This window comes from Diplotaxodon limnothrissa, linkage group LG22, assembly GCF_057381915.1.
Source record: "Diplotaxodon limnothrissa isolate DT_005_m linkage group LG22, D_limnothrissa_male_GT1.1, whole genome shotgun sequence".
NCBI classification, from domain to species: domain Eukaryota; kingdom Metazoa; phylum Chordata; class Actinopteri; order Cichliformes; family Cichlidae; genus Diplotaxodon; species Diplotaxodon limnothrissa.
Window position 1 is genome coordinate 13,670,792 of NC_140616.1, and position 18,939 is coordinate 13,689,730.

Below are 18,939 nucleotides of genomic sequence, written 5' to 3' on the forward strand. Positions count from 1 at the left end.
AAGCACTGCTTCGAGGTAAAATACGCCATCACCAAAACCCTGCCAAGACAGCACGAGGCAGAAAAGCCTCTCTCTGAGACAGGACTGTCAGATCTTAGTTTTTCTGTGTGTGTATGTGTGTGTCTTTGTCTCAGTTTCTCTCTGTGTTTGTGAGATACAAACAGATAGGAGGTGAGGGCAAATGAAGTGACACAGAAAGAGAGGAAATGGTATAAAATGAGCGGAGGAGACGTATACTAAGACTAAGGCAGATTTTTCTGGTCTCACCAGTGGAGCAGCAGACGAATACTCTCAGTCTCAGGCAGCTGTGACCGTGGTGGTGGTGCGTGGGCGTGGCTAAAACAGAGAGCAAACACACACAACACATGTCAAACTTGTGCCCTCTGCAGGCCGCACGATCCCCAGCAGCCGGCTGTGTAAACGGCAGAGCTGCAACTGAGCAACAGCCCGTCCTCAGCTGAACTTAGAATCTATTAGCAACACCCACGTACCATCAGTACATGTGCGTGGCAGCAGCTGAGGAAAAGCTCCTCATTATAATCTTAGATCAAAACAGTGAATGTGCAGCACCCTCAGTCTTTCGTGCAGGTGTTCGCAGGTCTGACTCACAGATGTAGTAGTACTCCTTGCCCACGTTGAACTCGTAGCCCAGGGAGAAGGCGCTGTAACGCTGGAACTTCTCTGAGAATTTGATGGGTGCATGGGGCGCATGGGGCCGGTTGCACTCCCAACGCTTGGAGCCCTTCTGGGTGTTGCAGGTGCGATAGCCGTGGTAGTCGACCATGTAGAGGATGTACTGCTCTGCTACGACACGCTCTAGCGTCCCACGCTGACTGGTGTTGTAGTGCGGGCAGTAGATGTCCAGGTAGTCGTTGACACTGACTTGCACCGTGTATCCCTCCCTTCGGAGGCTGACATAAAAACAAAGACAGAAATAAGATGAATGCATTCAAAAAAGGCAGAAAGAAATGTGGGTAAGTGACTATGGAACCTCTCTAAACCTCTTTCACTATCTGTTAAAGGAATAGCTCAACATTCACAAATCACAGTCTAGGTAACATTTTCTTTTTAGCCAAAAAGCAGCCTGCACATATTTCCCTGGAAAAGAAAAACTCGTTTTTGGATAAGTGAGTTTTTGCAGAGCTTGTAGATGAAGTCTATTACACTGGTATCAATTTTCTCATTTAATATTCAGCCAGAAAGCAAATGAACATATTCCCCAGAAATGTCAAGTAGCTGTTCAGTAAATAAAACCTAATCTCAGTGAAAAATACCACCACGAGATGAAAAAAAATTTTTATGATCAACACTCTGGAAATGCAACGATGCAAAACAAAGCAGCAAAGATTTTACCGGACTAATAACCAATAAGCTGTCAGTTAATTTCTGCTTCATAACTAACTGAGCAGCTGGTTAACAATTTCAACAGTATAGTTAACACAAATGTAATGCAATGAGGGCTTAAAGAGAGTTAATCCCCACAGCGTTTTCTTCACACCTTGAACTATTACATCTTTCTCCTCCCTCTGCATATAAAAACACACATTTTCCCACCAAATGCCCGGTGGCAATTCCAGGGAATCGTGCTGAGAATCATAATCTGTACTCCTGTCTTTTCCCCAGAGCCAGCTTCGGGCCAGGTCAATGAGGTGGAAGGAGATTCTGTCAGCGGCGATGTATGCTCTGGCTGCTCTGGCTGCAGGGGACTCGGTCTACACAGTAAGCATGATGGAACAATGTCCCCTTTTAGCATAAATGAAATCCACTCTGAGGTTAAGAATATATATTAAAACAGAGGAACTGAACTGAACAACCTAAAGAGTGATGTAATAATGTCCCACACTGCCACCATGCTGTTACCAACACTGTTTGTAATGCTAAGTATACTTATTATGTAAATTACACAATCTGTAATTAGACAAAGTAGAAGTCATTAGAAGGGCTCCTGCAGGTGAGCTGATGAGATGGGAATTGTCCTAAGTTGCAGCGATGTGTAACCCACGCCAAGTGCCCGCAATGACTCATACTAACCATTAGGTGGTGGTATTGTGCTGTATTATATGGGCAAAGATCACCCTTCTTATTCTCTGCACCATTATTATTTGTTTCCTGTTGGTTGGCTTCTCTTTCTTACACATTATCTGCTTCACAAAAGAACGCACACTTTAACACTCTCATAACCACTCCTCACTGTGCATACATTATGCCAACACATGCACACACTGCTGCTGAGAGGATCACACTAACATGCACACGTGCATGCGTTACTGGGTCAGGCACCCAGAGATATTTTTCATTCAATCCCAAAATGAAGATCAGAAATGTCAGACCCTTCTCTATTGCTTTCTTACTGTGCGGATCACTTTTTCTGGATCCTCTCGCCCACTCTGATAATATTTTCCCCTCCGTTTTCTCCCCTTTTCTTCATGTATACACACATGCTGAGGCAGATGAATATCAATTCTCTTAACCAGTGTTCTTTTTGGGCCATCAATCTTATCTGTGCTTTCTATCCCCACTGCTTAGATGTGAGATGACAGACTTTTGTCTTGCAGTGTTGCGGGAAGAGACAACACAGCTATGCTTCAAAGGGACTATATTTAGAGAGGGGGTTTGTGTGGTGGAGGAAGGGAGGAAGGTTGAGATGGTGAGGAGAATGGAGGGGTAGAGAGAGATAAAGAGGTACAATGGGTGTAGGATAGAGAGAATTTGAGGGAGACGTGAGATGAAAGTGCAAGATAGAGGGTGTGCTGAATAAAAAATATGCATTCAGGAGAATCCTGGATGCAAGTTAAGTCAGGCGGACTCACCGTCACTGAAAAATAAGTGTGTGAGAAGACTTGAATGCAAGGAGGGAAGAAGATCCAGCGAGAGAGCATCTGTGCTTGAGTGCTCTATCATATTCATGGATGAAAGGCCACTGGATACTGCTGAGACAGTGCAGCAAATGCAGCAAACTAGTCTGCAAAAGCATTTGTTCTTGAGCATTTGCAGGTTGGAGAGATACATTTTTGAAAATATGCAAAACGGCTCAAGAGTCTTCTTAAATGTACAGCAATGTCTTATTGTCCCTTTCCATGTAGCTTGAATTTAAAAGCTGGACAAATTTAAATGCAAGGATAAGTTTCATCATTAATAATGTTTAGAAGAATCCAATGATTAACCAGCCTGTAAAACGGCAGCAAAAAATGACCATTACTATTTCATAAAGTTTTTGCTTTGAGCGTTTTTCCTGATGTATTACTTTAATAACTTTATCCAAATAGCGGCAGATCTGCTTTCCGCTTTTCGATGACTCATTTCAGCACTTGCATGAAGATGCGGCCCCGTTCTTTTCCTCCTTATTGTTTTGGTTAGCACCTACCCTAGCTACACAGCAGGAGGACTGTTTGTTCCAAAACTGGCCAGCAAATGAGGAAGCTTGGGAAGAAGAGAGGAAGAAGGGGAGGGGAAAATGACACGGTGGGAAAAACAGAAGGTAAGGTGGGGCAGAGGAGAAAACAAGGAGGAAAGGAGACTAAAAGGGTGAAGTGAGAAGACCAGGCTTGCTGATGGGTGAGAGGAGGCGGGGAGTCCCTCTAGGTGTATGCTGTTATATAAGCAGTCCATTTAGTGGCACAAGACAAAAAGGTTGCAGGCCAGAGAGGAATGGAGGGAGGAGAGGAAAAGAGAAGCGGAAAGAGGGGGTGAGAACAGATTTAATAACTTAAGGTAGGGGGAGGAAGAGGAAGGGTGAGGGGGGGGGGAAATACTTCAAATGATGACAACAACAAAGAGTAAAGCACAGAGATGGAGGCAGTGGCCTAGACAGAGACACAGCACCCTCTGGGGATGGACATATATGTGGTAAAAGTGCATAAAAAAGACTGATGGATCTCATTCGCCTGTTGTCTCTCCTTCCCTGCACCCTTTATCCAAGTCGTTTCCTCCCTTTCCACTGTGCATTGTGTCTGCGGTGGTTTTGCTGTCTCATCACCATTTTCCTATGAGTGGGAGTGCACAGCTAGTTAGTATGAGCAGCACAAGCTGGTGAAGACTGCCAGGGGAGGAAAATAGCAGGGGAGAGATCGAGAGAGTGAGAGAGGAATGTGGGGGGGTTAAAAGAGAGAAAGAAGAAGAGAGGAAGAATGAGACAAAGACAGCACCATTGCACCTTTCACGTCTGTGCTAAAAAGAGCCTTAGGAGAATACTGGCAGTAATAAATAACAATGGTGAGGTAGCGCTACAGCGTGAGACACTTACAAACATACAGTGCACAGAAACGGTGCATTTAGCACAGCCACAGGAAATCCACGACTGCTGCAGTAAAATGTAAAAGAAATCCTAAACAATCATATATCAGCAGCTTGGGGCAGTAAGGGATTACGAATTACAGTAGTGCAATTTCTTTGCCTGTATAAAGTTACACTAATTACACATTAAATTTTCAGTAACACTGTTACTTTGACATATTGTAGGCTTGCTCACAGCCTTATTGGAAGTTTTTTCCTGTCTGTGGGCAGGCTGTGGTAAATTGATGAGGGGGCTTGTCAAAAGTGGAAGGCGGCTAGCCTTTACCAAAAAAGAGAAAGTGCACCTCCTGCACTGGCTTGTTAACAAGGTACGTGTCCATTCAGGAGGCGCTCAGCTTTGTTCCAATTTGGAGAGTGTAAGAACTGTGAGCAGGAGGTTGGGACTTCTGGAGAGCTGTGTGTGGTCACTGAGGCTAGGCTAACTGCTGGACAGTCAGTTAATCCATCCAGATTTTGTGCCGCTTGTTAAAGGGGACGTTTTCTGCTTTTTTCCAGTTGCAGTTTTGGATTTACACGATTCTCAATTTAAGATATTCCTCATTCATTTAATACTGAGCTTTGATGTAACCCTTCAGTTCGGCTTTCTAATGATATAGGGACTCTCTCAACCAAAAAGAATGAACCGCAGATAACTGGTGCTGTCATCTCGAAATGACTGTATTAAGGATTTTCTCCATTTCTGACATCAGAATAAGCTGCTGAATAAGCTGCATCTGAAGTCTGACATTTTACACTGAGTTAAACTGAACAACATGATATTTAGTTAGCATTAAAAAATAATTTTAAAATAGCTGACATGTGCCTACATGGTGTTTTACACATTCAACTTTCAACACGGACACACACACATGCACACACACACACACACACACACACACACACACACACACACACACACACACACACACACACACACACACATAAAACAAAAAAGAAAGAAATAGCCTCAGGGAGCCACAAGCTAATGTACTCCTGGTGTGGTTCTCAAGTCTAGATAAATGGAAGAGTTACTTCAAGAAAGTGCATCGATGTTAAATCTGTGTCAGATAAAACATGCGGATCCATCCACTGTGGTGACTCCATGGAAGGTCATATTATTATGAAATCTTATATAAAACTTAGAGAGAATAAAGTTTCAAGAAGGATTTTCGTACTTAGTAAAAGCAAAACCAATTGTGGACCACAAAAAACTCCACATTCTCTTCATTCACTGGTTTCACTGTTTCCCAACCATTTTTATCTATATAGCAAAAAAGGCCTCTAAGGATAATCTATAATACTGATTACAGAGATCATACGAATTCACTATTCTTAAAATCAAAAACATTAAAATTCATTGATCCAGTTTTTGCATCTCTCTATGTGGAGCGAAACTGTGGAACAGACTGAATGATGAGCTGAAGGAATGTCCAAGCCTGACCCAGTTTAAAAATATACGGTTTTTCAGAGGTACAGGAAGGAAGAAGGGCTTTGATCAGGTGCTGTGACCCATCTATGTGTGTATATGGATATCTGTTGGCGTGCTACTGTGTGTGTTTGTGTGTGTGTGTAAGTGTAGTAAACAGTAAAGAAGGTTTTAAACAATGACGCAAAGACAAAAGGTGATGACTATTTATTAAATAGTGGGCTTCTTCCTACTCCTTTGCATCTGTCTGTCTGTGTATCTATAACAGATTGAGAAAAATACAGTGACCTTTGCTGCTGAGTAGCTATTAATGTAATTTTTCCAGTTTTCAAATAACTTGTCCAACACTTGTAAAATTTTATTTCCCTTGCTTTCTACACGAGTGGTGACATTTATTTTTGTTTTGCTTTCCCAAGCTCGAAACTAGAACGGATCCAAGAGCTCAGTCACTTTTTTTTTTCTGTGTAATAATTTTTGCCAGATTACATCAAAGAGAAAGCAGAAGCACAGACGCTGCTGGCTTTCAAGGAAAAATAATCCTGGTGCATTTGTATTTGTTTATTTTTATTTGTCGACTGACATGAATGGATATGAAATGTCTAAACCCACTACGGTATTCTCCACATTCACAGAAGTTGGTAGTGTTTGTTCTGCCACAGGTTCGCCTTACATTACTGCCGGAGGCTCTACTGTTTTCAAAAATCCATTAAAAACAGCTGGAAGAGACAAGTTGTTGCTTTTCACAAATGCAGTCCAACCCTGCAGTGGAAAAGGCAGTAATAGCGTTTGATTGTAGAATGAAGCACTTGTGGGTTGCATAGGCATTACTGCAGATAGGTACTGCTGAGTATAAATTACACCAGTATCATCCTTTGAAAATACACAGTTCAACATCTGTTACAGGCTCAGTTTTATACAATAATATTGATGTTACATGAAAACCAAATAATGGTTTTAAAGCAAAATTCTTTCATTATTCTGCAAATCTCCCATAGCCTTGTTTTTTGTGGCCAGATTTTCTTCCTAGATACAATTATTTTGATCTTGGGAATCCTCGACTCCTCCATGATTTATGTGCTTGAACATCTACAAAGCAATTATGAACAGAGCCGTCCTCTGTCAAAGACAGCAGTATCACTATGCTTTAATTTAAAGTACTGAGCTTTGCATAAACTACCAACATTTTACACAGCAAGTAATCTACACTCACCCAACACTCTATTAGGTACACCTCGTTAGCACCTTTTTCATTCAGACCTGCCTTAATTACTCAGCTGCGCATACAACATGCAAATCTCCTGTTCGATCACATCTCTAAGGTGCTCTGCTGGATTGAGATCTGATGACTGTGAATGCCATTTGAATTCAGTGAACTCACTGACATGTTCAAGAAACTAGTTTGAGAGGATTTGAGCTTTGTGACATGTCAGGTTATCCTGCTGAAAGCAGCCAACAGAGGATGAGAACACTGTGGTAATAAGGGGATGCACAGAGTCAGCAACAATAGTCAGGTACACTGTGGGCTTTAAAAGATGCTCAATTAGCACTAAAAGGACCAAAGTGTGCCAAGAAAACATTCCCCACACAATTACACCACAACCAGTCTGTGTGACAATACAGGATGGAGCCATCCTTTCATGTTGCTTACACCAAATTCTGAGCCTACGATCCAAATGTGGCAGCAGAGATCTAGACTCGGGCTCAGGCCAGGTTGTTTTTCAATCTTCTATTGTTTATTTGATACGCCTGTGTGAATTGTAGCCTGAGCTTCCTGTTTTTAGCAGGAGTGGCACCCGGTGTGGTCTTCTACCGGTGTAGCCATTCTGCTCCAAGGTTCAACATGTTGTGCGCCCAGAGACCCATTCCTGTATACCTTGGTTGTAATGAGTAGTTATTTGTGCTACTATTGCCTTCCTATCGGCTCGAAGCACTCTAACCATTCTCCTATGACCTCTGGCAACAAGGAGGTATTTTCTCCCAGAGAGCCGCTGCTCGCTGGACATTTTCTCTTTTTCAGATCATTCTCTGTAAACCTTAGATAGGGTTGTGTGGGAAAATCCCAGCAGATCAGCAGTTCCTGAAATACTCAGACCAGCTCATCTGGCACAAAAAATTATGATATGCTTAAAGTCACTTAAATCAACTTTCCTCCTCATTCTGATGCTACAGCAGGTCATCTTGATCACATCCTTAAATGAACTGAGTTGCTGCAGTGAGCAGTTGAACTGTTATACCTAATAAAGTGACCAGTAAGTATATATCTAATTAATAGTGCAATGCAGGTGTCCACAATGTTTTATGAGTTTTGGTTTGGAATATAATATATAATAGAAGCTTGCAGTGCATGTATTGTGTTTCTGAGAGACGCACTGTATTTTGATCAAAGTTGCAAACTTTTGTCAGTAAAGATGAGGTCAGCGTGACATCCTCACTGATTGCCTTAAAAAACACAATCTCTCCGAGGTAATCACCGTCAGCCTCATCGGGAGGATAAACTATCGAAGCACAAAATGGCGTGACTTAAATGGCATTCACCAATCGTCTGTTTAGCACCGACAACACTCCTCCAATCAAGTCCCCTGGCAGGGCCTAGCTAGACTCTGCTGATTTTCTCCGTACCTCAGCACCAAAACTCATTACTTGCACATGCACATATGCACACAATGGACACAGACAACCATGAGACATGAACACACACACCCACACACAATATCTCCTGCGAGTCGTCACTGATTGAGTTAATGCTGCAATTAACGGCCCCGTTTACAATGTTTCGATCCAAAATGGAGGACCAGGGGAGAAACAAGTGCTGAGCCAGTTTATGGGAAGTGGCATACGATGCAGCTCACTTCTATTACTATTAGACGACTGGGAGTCATCCACTAGTTTCCTCCACTTCCTCTGTCCACAGTGGTCTCTGAGAGATAGAAAAATATTACCTTTTCATATTTGCTCATTTCTATAGTAACCGCCTCCCAGTTCATTTGATGTGTCTACTTTTGCCTTTATGTTTGCTTGTTTTAGTTTAACTTTACGGAAAGCTTAACAGTCCATTTTAAAAATCTACAAATATACACAACTAAGATTCTGACATATCGAGAGTTTGATGATTTTCAGAGTAAAAGCTGGAAACCGCTCGGGGACACTGTCGAGTCTGTAACTCTGCAAACGCTGAAATGTCAAAGCTTTCAACTGACTTAATCATTTCACTAATTAATACATTTGTGTTGACGTTGCCCGATCATGACATTTACACTGCATGCCAACAACAGGGTTTAACACCGTCATAAGTGGAACATTAAATACACAGTTATTCCTGATGTAATTTGACCGTGCAGAAAGTTATAGATTTCTGCTTTGAAGTGATATTTTATTGATCTCTTCTTAGCAAAAATTTCTTAGCTCTCTTTGCTTTTTCCTTCTCAGGAGAGCCACAGTGCAGTATCAGCTAAAGAGCAGCAGCCAGCAGCGAGCCCCAACACAGAGGCTGAGAAATGAATCTCGAGGTAAAGTTAAAGGATGACTTCTCTGCTCACTATTCCATCTTGTAGTCAGTACATCTCCCCCAACCTCACTCCAGGCTTGCTGTTTTATTAAGTGAGTGGAGGAAGCAGGCAGGACCCATTCAGAAATGTCAGCTATTAGCCACATTGTAACAGAAGCAAATACAATTACTGTAGAAGAGCATGTCTGCAGTAGTTACTCTAAACTAAATGTAAGGGATGACCTAGAGAAACTAAACCATAAACACCAACCTGGGTTGCCTGGCAACCTTAAATATACAACATATAATATGACTAACATGAGGGCGTCTTCCCTTTTCTCTGAATAATTTAATGAATCTTTAATGAATGTGTAAATCCTAAGAAATCCCTACATCCAATCCCTTGGGACAGAGTCCAAACGGCTTAGATGTAAACTGAGGGGGAAAAAGAGAAAAAACAACCAATCTTCACACTTCAGAAGCTTTAATCAGAAAAAAGCTGGTATCTGTGACTGATAAATGCATTTAACGCTTAACTATTTTTCATTATTTATTTCTGCGTTTTTATTTATTCATTAATTACTTCTATGATACACACAAGTCTATTTGTTAATCGTGATTGGTCAGCGGAGTATGACATTCACGGACGACACCGTTTTCCGTTGTGAGAGCAGGGAACAGATGAGGTGGAGGTATGTACTGGAGAGAAGAGGAATGAAAGCCAGTAGAGGCAAGGCAGAGTACATGTGTGTGAATGAGAGCGAGACAGGTGTAACAGTGAAACTGCAAAGAGCAGAAGTAGTGTGGGTGGATGAGTTCAATGACCTGGGGTCAACCATCCAAAGCAATGGACAGTACACACTAGAGGAGGAGGAGAGAGTCCACGCAGGGTGGAGTGGGTGGAGATGTGGAGCTGGAGGCGCTCAAGATGAAAATGCCAAGAGTTTCTTTGGGAGTGACCAGGATAGACATGATTAAGAAACGAGTATATCAGAGGAACAGCTGAGGTTGAGCAGTTTTGTAGACAGGTTTAAAGAGGTTAGGCTGACATGCAGAGGGACAGTTGATATATTGGGCAAAGGAAGCTGAATTTGGAACAATTTGTCAGGCAGGACTAAGAGAGGAAGACCACAAAAAGATTCATGGATGTAGTGAAAGAGGACATGCAGATAGTTCGTGCGATGGAAGAGAGTGAGGGGGGCAGATGATCCACTGTGGCAACACGTAAAGAGAGCAGCCAAAATAAGAAGAACGAGATGTGTTTGGCCATATTTGTCTTTCTGCTAGTTTCTTATGTACCGTCATGTATAGTTTTACCCCTTCAGGCCTCTAAAAATTATTAAATAAAATAATGATAGAAGAGAAAATTGACTTTTAATTTGGCTTCACACAGTCAGATATCCAGCAAACACTTCTGACAGGGACACCAGAGGACATTTTTTTAATGCTCGATTATGCAAAGGCCATTTATTGTTAGCTATTACTGGCTCACTGGCTATACATGTTTGAGTTGCAGCAGCGAGGGAAACAAAACTCATAATGATCACCCTAATAACACCATTTCCACAGCTCCAAACTCTGATTAAATCACTTGCAAAGATTTACGGGTTTGCTGCCAGCTCATTCAGAGGAAATATGAACAGGCATGCATTTCATTGATTAATCTGTGCGGTTTAAGCTGCTCTTTACTTTCCAGACATCCACAGAGGAAGTTTAAATATCAAACTGAAGAATAGATGACACAGTTGAATATTAAACTGTGGCTTTCCTCCAGCTACACTTTTTGCATAAAATAAATATAACAGAGGCCAGTAGGCATCTTCTCTTTTCTTTTATTACAATGGAATGTTTCCAAGGACCACTAGGGAATATTTCTCTGGCTATTATTGGCCCCTGGGCTTTAGGCTTTGCATTGGTGTGGCAACTCACACTGTCAGCAATATGGCTTACACTCTAGTAAGCACTCAAATCCAGCAATTAAACTCCCTGCCCAGTACCTGCACCCAGTTATCCCTGCCATCTAGTTTTCACCACAGTATTTTTCTCTCGCCTCAGACATCTAGTTTATGTTCATTGATTCTAGTCTGCACTTTCTGTTAGCCTCTGAGCATTGTAAAAATAAAGTCTCTTTTCGTTACACCTCACCCCTGGCCTCCGGTTTTGAATCTGCGCTTGAGTCCATCCCATGTCCACGGGCCACTGCGCCTGACAGTATAATCTGGCCAGTATATGGACTCAGCGGATCAAATCCGGACTGCCGTCTCGAAACAGGGCGCCATTCTTGGTACTCCACAGTTTCTCCTGGCGAAGGTTAACTCACTCACTGACGAGCAAGAGAAGATGCAATCCGCGGTTCAGAACCTTCAGTCAGCCACTGCCCCTGAACCCGAACCCATTCCCAGTACGTCGGCACCGGTACCCGCGCCGCCGCCGCCTCAGCCCGCTGCGGATTCTGAGCCTCTGCAGACGCCGATGTTCCGCGATGCCGCCGGAACCCTTTTCTGGCGGCCGGGGGGGGGATGCAGCGGTTTCCTCCTTCAGTGCGAGCTAGCGTTCGGTCGCTCACCCCGCTCGTTTGTTTCTGATACTGTGCGGATTTCTTATTTAGTCGGGAAACTGCGCGATCGCGCCCTTACATGGGCAGAGGCTTATCTAGCTAGACATCCGTTACCGACTTGTCATTATGATGACTTTTTGAGAGAGTTTAAGAAAACTTTCGCTCACCCGACCTCTGAATGCAGTTCGGCGCGGAGGCTGTTGCATCTTCGCCAGGGACGGCGGAGCATTGCGGACTTCCTAATCGATTTCCGCATCGCCGCCGCCGAGGCGGGCTGGTCTGATCGGGCTCTGCATGGGGTGTATTTGCACTCTCTCAACGATGAGATGAAGGACCACCTGGCCTCCCGGGATGAGCCCGCTACTTTTGAGGAGTTGGTTTCCCTCACACTTCGCATTGACAGCAGGTTGCGGGAGAGAGAGTGGGAGAGGGACTACAGTTCCCGTCGGTCCTTGCGGCGGTCATCTCCGGTCGTTTCTCCCCCGCCACCGCTTCCGGTTCAGCCGTCCACTCCCATTGCTGGCACCGGGGGTGGTGAACCGGAACCGGAACCCATGAAGATCGGGCGTTACCAGCTGACGGTGGAGGAGAGAGGCAGGCGCCGCCGTTCACGTTCTTGCTTTTATTGTGGCTCCGGTGAGCATTTGATTTCTTCCTGCCCTAAGAAGGGAAAAGAGACCGCCCGCCGGTAGGTCCGGGGATATGGGTGGGCGGTACCAGGGTTAACGCCAAGCCCCGATTTTTGCTTTCTGTGACACTCTTACTCGGTCAGGGAGCCCACGTCTCATCAGCGCTGGTTGATTCAGGGGCCGAGCAGAGTTTGATCGACAGGGGATTTGCTGGACAGCTTCAGATCCCTCTTTTTGATTTAACTCCGTCTATTCCAGTTAGGGCATTAAACGATCAGGTCTTTTCTTACATTACTCATCGCACTGCACCGGTTACCTTGATCACTTCCGGCAACCACAGAGAAACACTGATCTTTTACACCTCACAATCCCCTGACACGCCCATAATTTTAGGTTTCCCATGGCTAAGACATCATAATCCTCACCTGGATTGGGTGGGACAGAGGGTCGTGAGTTGGAGCCCATATTGTCATGCCAACTGTCTCGTCTCAGCTGCCCCACCTGGGGCCACTGAGCCCTCTAGCAAGGAGAACTGCACCCCTGACCTCTCTGCGGTTCCCCCCCGAATATCATGACATATCAGAAGTTTTTAACAAAGATAAGGCACTGTCCCTACCACCCCATCGCCCTTACGATTGTGCCATTACCTTGTTTTCCGGCTCCACGTTACCTTCCAGCCGTCTCTACAACTTGTCACGCCCTGAACGGGCTGCCATGGAAAAATACATCGGAGACTCACTGGCGGCTGGACTCATCAGACCATCGACTTCCCCCGTGGGTGCTGGCTTCTTCTTCGTGGGTAAGAAGGATGGCACACTCCGTCCATGCATCGACTTTCGGCCCCTTAATGACATCACAGTTAAAAACAAATACCCATTACCACTCATCAGCTCCGCTTTTGAGCCCCTCCATGGGGCCACCATTTTTACCAAACTGGATCTCAGGAACGCATATCACCTAGTCAGAATCAGGGAGGGGGATGAGTGGAAGACTGCGTTTAACACACACTTAGGACATTTCGAGTATTTAGTCATGCCATTTGGCCTCACTAATGCACCTGCAGTTTTCCAAACCCTAGTGAATGATGTCCTTAGGGATTTTCTGGATCGTTTTGTCTTCGTTTACCTCGATGACATCCTGATTTTTTCCAAGGACCTCAAGGAACACAGAATCCATGTCCGGGCCGTACTCCAGCGGTTGTTGGAGAACAAATTATATGTCAAAGCCGAGAAATGCGAATTCCATGCACCATCTGTGTCATTCCTGGGTTACATTCTTGCAGGGGGGCAGGTGAAGACAGATCCGGCTAAAGTGAAGGCAGTAGCGGAGTGGCCACTACCTACCTCACGAAAACACTTACAAGGGTTTTTGGGCTTCGCGAACTTCTACCGCCGCTTCATCAAGAATTACAGTCAAGTAGCCGCTCCCCTAACTCGTCTAACTTCCTCTAAGCTTCCTTACCATTGGAGTCCAGAGGCCGACGCCGCCTTCTCCCGGTTGAAAGAACTGTTTACCTCTGCGCCGGTCTTAATCCATCCCGATCATAGTAAACCTTTTGTCGTGGAAGTAGACGCGTCAGGCGTTGGGGTCGGGGCGGTGTTGTCCCAGCGTTCAGGTTCATCTGCTAAGCTTCAGCCCTGCGCCTTTTTCTCCCGCCGCCTCTCACCTGCGGAGAGGAATTATGACGTTGGAGACAGGGAGTTGCTTGCTGTAAAGCTAGCGCTGGAGGAATGGCGGCATTTACTTGAGGGAGCAGAGCATCCATTCACTATTTGGACTGACCATAAGAACTTAACCTATTTACGCACAGCCAAAAGGCTCAACTCGCGCCAAGCTCGATGGTCCCTATTCTTTACTCGATTTAACTTTTCCATCTCTTACCGACCAGGCACCCGCAACACCAAGCCGGATGCTCTGTCCCGCCAGTTCGACCCTGTGTGTGACCCGTCTGATGCACCCACCATCTTGCCGGCAGGAGTCAGGATCGGTTCTGTCGCCTGGGACGTGGAGGAGGACATCCGCCATGCGCTGGAGACTGAGCCAGACCCCGGCACGGGCCCTCCGAACCGACGCTATGTCCCCACCGTGGCTCGACCTAAGGTGATCGATTGGGTCCACAAGGGCAAATTTTCTTGCCATCCGGGTGGGGGGAGAACAGGCTCACTCCTTAAAAGGTATTTCTGGTGGGAGACTATTGATAAAGACGTCAAAGAATATGTAGCTGCCTGTCCTGTCTGCGCACGTAACAAATCGAGCTCACTACGCCCAGCTGGACTTTTACGACCCCTCACTATACCTCATCGCCCCTGGTCTCACATTGCGTTGGATTTTGTCACCGACCTTCCACGTCTCCCAGGTCAAGCCGGTGGTCGTGAGTCCGTTGTGCCCTCCTTCCGCTCCCCCTCCTCCCGCCCGGCTCGTGGATGGGCATCCTGCCTTCGCGGTCCGGCGCATTCTGGACGTCCGTCGGCGGGGACGGGTCCGGCAGTTCTTGGTGGACTGGGAGGGTTATGGGCCTGAGGAGCGGTCCTGGGTGTCTCGTTCCTTGATTTTGGATCCTGCTTTGCTTTCTGCTTTTTACGGGGCTCGACGCGGGCCGCGGGTGGCTCGGTCGCCGGGGGTCGACCCTTGATGGGGGGGTAGTGTCGTGGTCTGGGTGGTTTTCCACAGCATCAGCTCCTCCCCACTGGGTGGAGTCTTTGTTGTTCCTCACCTGATGGCAATCGGACCAGTAGTATTTATGACCGGCGCACTCAACTGGTCTTTGCCCGATTATCTGCCAACTTTAGTCAGTTCTCGGCCTCACGTCCGTTCCTTGGTGACTAATCGTGTGTATTAACCGTATCTCTGTTTTTTTTCGTCAGCCTCTGAAAACCACCTACCAAGCTCTCCTGGATACCAGTTTGCTGCCACCGGTAATCCCTCTCCGTTTTGGAGCTGCCATTTTCTCCTGCCTGCCTCCCTGCCTTGCATGCAGCACCCACCTGGACCTCTCCTGCCTCCCCCCTCCACGCAACCCCCACCTGCAAGCTTGTAAGACAGCTCAGTGTACTATTTTTTTAGATTCACTCGCAACCCTCTGTGGGATTCCCCTGACTGCTCTGTCCTCTGTTTCAGTGCCCGGGCCCGCCACAGTTTTCCCTGCCCAGTACCTGCACCCAGTTATCCCTGCCATCTAGTTTTCACCACAGTATTTTTCTCTCGCCTCAGACATCTAGTTTATGTTCATTGATTCTAGTCTGCACTTTCTGTTAGCCTCTGAGCATTGTAAAAATAAAGTCTCTTTTCGTTACACCTCACCCCTGGCCTCCGGTTTTGAATCTGCGCTTGAGTCCATCCCATGTCCACGGGCCACTGCGCCTGACAAACTCCTCTCCTAATCACACCAAAACCTTCAGATGTATCATAAACCGATGCCAGTTCCAGTCACGGCCAGTCTTGAAAAGTGATCCACCCCGCTGAGCTCTCGGTGTGATCGTACCTCGCAACATGCCGCGATAACAAGGGTCCATCTCTCCAAAGGTGAGGCTCCAATTGTACTTCACTACTAAAGGCCTGATTGTACACATCTGCTCTCTCTCTGTGAGATTGCTGCTTTTTTGCTTCACTCTCCTCCCCTTTGGTTCACTACTTATCTGTCACCAAATCATGAAAAGCAGAAAAAATGGTCTTTTCTACTTGGAAGCAAAAGGTCCAAAATGTATAAATGGGCATAATGGAGCATACAAACCATATCATAGATATACTTAACTGTACATAAAGACGGTGTTTGTAACATCACCTTTCTCTGGGTCCCTTGTGCCACCAACACATCCCACTGAAGCACTACGAAAAACCTCCAATGGTGTCATTGTGGTAAAATACAGCAAGACCACAGCAGCAGATCCCTGGAGGCCTCTAGGTTTTGGTTGTTTTTCTACCACATCTTCCAGATGCTCGATCATATCAATTTAAACCATGAGATGGTTTTCAAACTATTTCCAAACATTTTTCCCAACGTGACAGGGCAGATTATCTTGCTCAATGAGATCAATACCCACAGGCAACATCACTGCCATGAAGGGATGTGTGTAATGTGCAGCTGAGTGCTAAATGTCAAAACAGTGTCCACATGAATGCCAGAAGCCAAGGTTTCCCAGTACAATATTGTCCAGAACAATGCAATGCCTCTGTTGGCTTGCTTTTCTCCTGCAGTGCATCATGCTACCCAAGTAAATAATTGCACACGCACCTGGCTATTGAAATAAAGTAAAGGAAAATGTGATTCATTAGACCAGGGTATCCTAGCACATTGATCCACAGCCGAGTTTTTAGACTCATGTGCCCTTGGCAGTACTGAAAAGGGACCTGCATGGAGATGCTACAGTCCCCTCTGCTCTTCAGCTAAATATCTGCAAAGTACCTTCATCTAGTGGACATCTGCAACAATGCAAAAAAGAAATCTCTTCAGCCCTGATCTAGGACACAGCCTTCCTCTAGCACAATCTACAATCACACATACTCAGAGTAGTCAAAATGACAATAAACATCCACAATCGATTTCTTTTCAGGTGGATTTCTTTTTCCATCTTTTTCCATTTAGAGAGCTACTCCATCTGCCCAAACTGAAAATGAGATTTTTTGAAATTTTTGACAAGTTCGGACCAGAGGTGCCCGCAGGACGTGACGATCAAAGCCCAATGTGGCATGTTTTTCTGTCATCGAATCAAATCAAAATATTAGCTGTGAGAAAAGGTCTATTTCTATTTTGTTTACTGTATGCTGCCACTTATACAAAGGGTGCTGGCCTTAGAGGAAAAAGACAGGCAGCCTGACAGAAAGTGAGATAGCAGAGGAGCTGTGACACACAATAGGAGCTCTCATCAAGATGAATTCTCCACAGTACACACCCTCAGAGAGGGTGCCAGGCAGCTCCCAGTTGCCCACGTGGCCATGTCCAAAAAACAAAGTGCTTATCCTGCCAATCTCAAACTGTCTGGTTACTAAAAGAGCAGAAGACAGACTCGAGCAAAACAGGGAGTGCACAAACATACATCAGCTTAGTATTCACGTAAAGAAAATCTTCAACAAATGAGACATCTGAGGCAGCGTGCAGGTAAAAGTGAACATAAAACAACCACGTTGCAAAAATATAGGCAAAGTATAACACGAAGGTAAATCCACAGAGGGAGCCACAAGACAACAGTGCCGCTTACATTATCTTTACAAAGTGTAGTATGCAAGCTTTGAAGTTCAGTGAGTGAGGGGGCTCGGCTACTCTCACAGGAAGTTAACCACAGTAGGGCGTTCATTTTCAAAAAACCTCAGTCTGTAAGCTCCTTCTCTGGGCTGGCACACATATCCCTCTCTCATCCCGCACCAAAGAGAGGAAAGAGAACAAAGGAGAGAGAGTGAGAGAGGGGTGCGAGGTGGAAAGGAAGAAAGGAAGATCAAGGAAAGTAGTTCTGGGTCAGATTTAAACTGGACGATATTCAGACAATCTAATGGATGCCAAGTAGAATAATCTGGTCTTTTATCTCCAAGCCATGGCAACTGCAGGGTTTAATGTAGGTGTAAGCACCCCCTCCCCGAAGACCACCACGCATGCACACACTCTTTGAAATGTAAAAAAGAAACCTCAAAGCGCGCTCCCTGATCACTTACTCTAAATACAATTAACTTACACATGTCTTTAACAGATAAAAACCCTCAGGTTCTTTCCAGCTCACACCAAACATGCAACAGCGCAAACGCACAAACACTTCCTAGCAGGCCTCCATAAATAATTCACCCATTTTCTTAAAATAACCCGTCGCCCCTTTTAAAATATATCCTCCTTTCTTTGTGCAAATAACCCTCTAGCTCACAGCAGAGTGGTCATGGAGTAATTATTTACACGTTCCAGCAGGGAGCACTGATAAGAGCCCCGTACATGAGGAAAGCGAGATGAGGACCGTCTGCTAAGCTAGCATGTTAATTGGTGGCCTATTAGCAGGTGATGCCAGGCAGGCATGCTGAAAGCAGCTCCCAAGGTAGGTACCACAAACCTGAATAATTGACTGGCTGCAGCCGACGCTCACCCCTATTTCTCTTTACCTCCTCACCTGCGTGGCTGCACTCCCTCCGTTGTTCTTTCCCCACCCTCCACGTCCCATCTTTTTTCCGCCTGCCTTCCGTCACTCCACATTTCTTAGGGTTACGAATTGTGAAAGTTGCAGGTACATAAAAGGTGCTTGTGCAACCGAGGAAATGAAGCGAGGAGCATTCTGAAAGCGTTCGATGCGAAGCATCCTGGGAGAGGCAGCATGTTTGCTTCTTCAGGACAGTTTTTAACACCACAGCTGCTGCTGTTTGGCAACGCGGGCAGAGAGTGACTGGAGAGGCAGAACGGGAGCACTGGGTGCAGGAGGCTAAAATGCTACATGTTTGCAATGTTTTCTGTTTAAACACTTTAGACTGAGGCAGGATTTTAGAGGCCCGCTCAGAGAGGAGGCTTCACAGAGATAGACCTGGAACGGTGTGAGGGAGAGGCAAAGGATTGTGGGTAGGGGTGAATTACACCAGACAATGATACACAAGGAAATCAACCTGC

The 18,939-nt window shown here is 45.4% G+C and overlaps 1 protein-coding gene across 2 annotated transcripts in view; it reads right to left on the reverse strand.

The window, feature by feature from the left end:
* Positions 1 to 18,939, reverse strand: part of efna3a (ephrin-A3a) — a 76,363-nt gene that overhangs the window by 12,550 nt on the left and 44,874 nt on the right. For both annotated transcript variants that reach the window (XM_085346524.1, XM_085346525.1), the window contains exons 2-3: positions 610 to 911; positions 268 to 336 (exon numbers count right to left, since the gene is read on the reverse strand). In XM_085346524.1, coding sequence (XP_085202650.1) covers positions 268 to 336; positions 610 to 911 — 371 coding nt within the window. The remainder of the gene's footprint in view (positions 1 to 267; positions 337 to 609; positions 912 to 18,939) is intronic.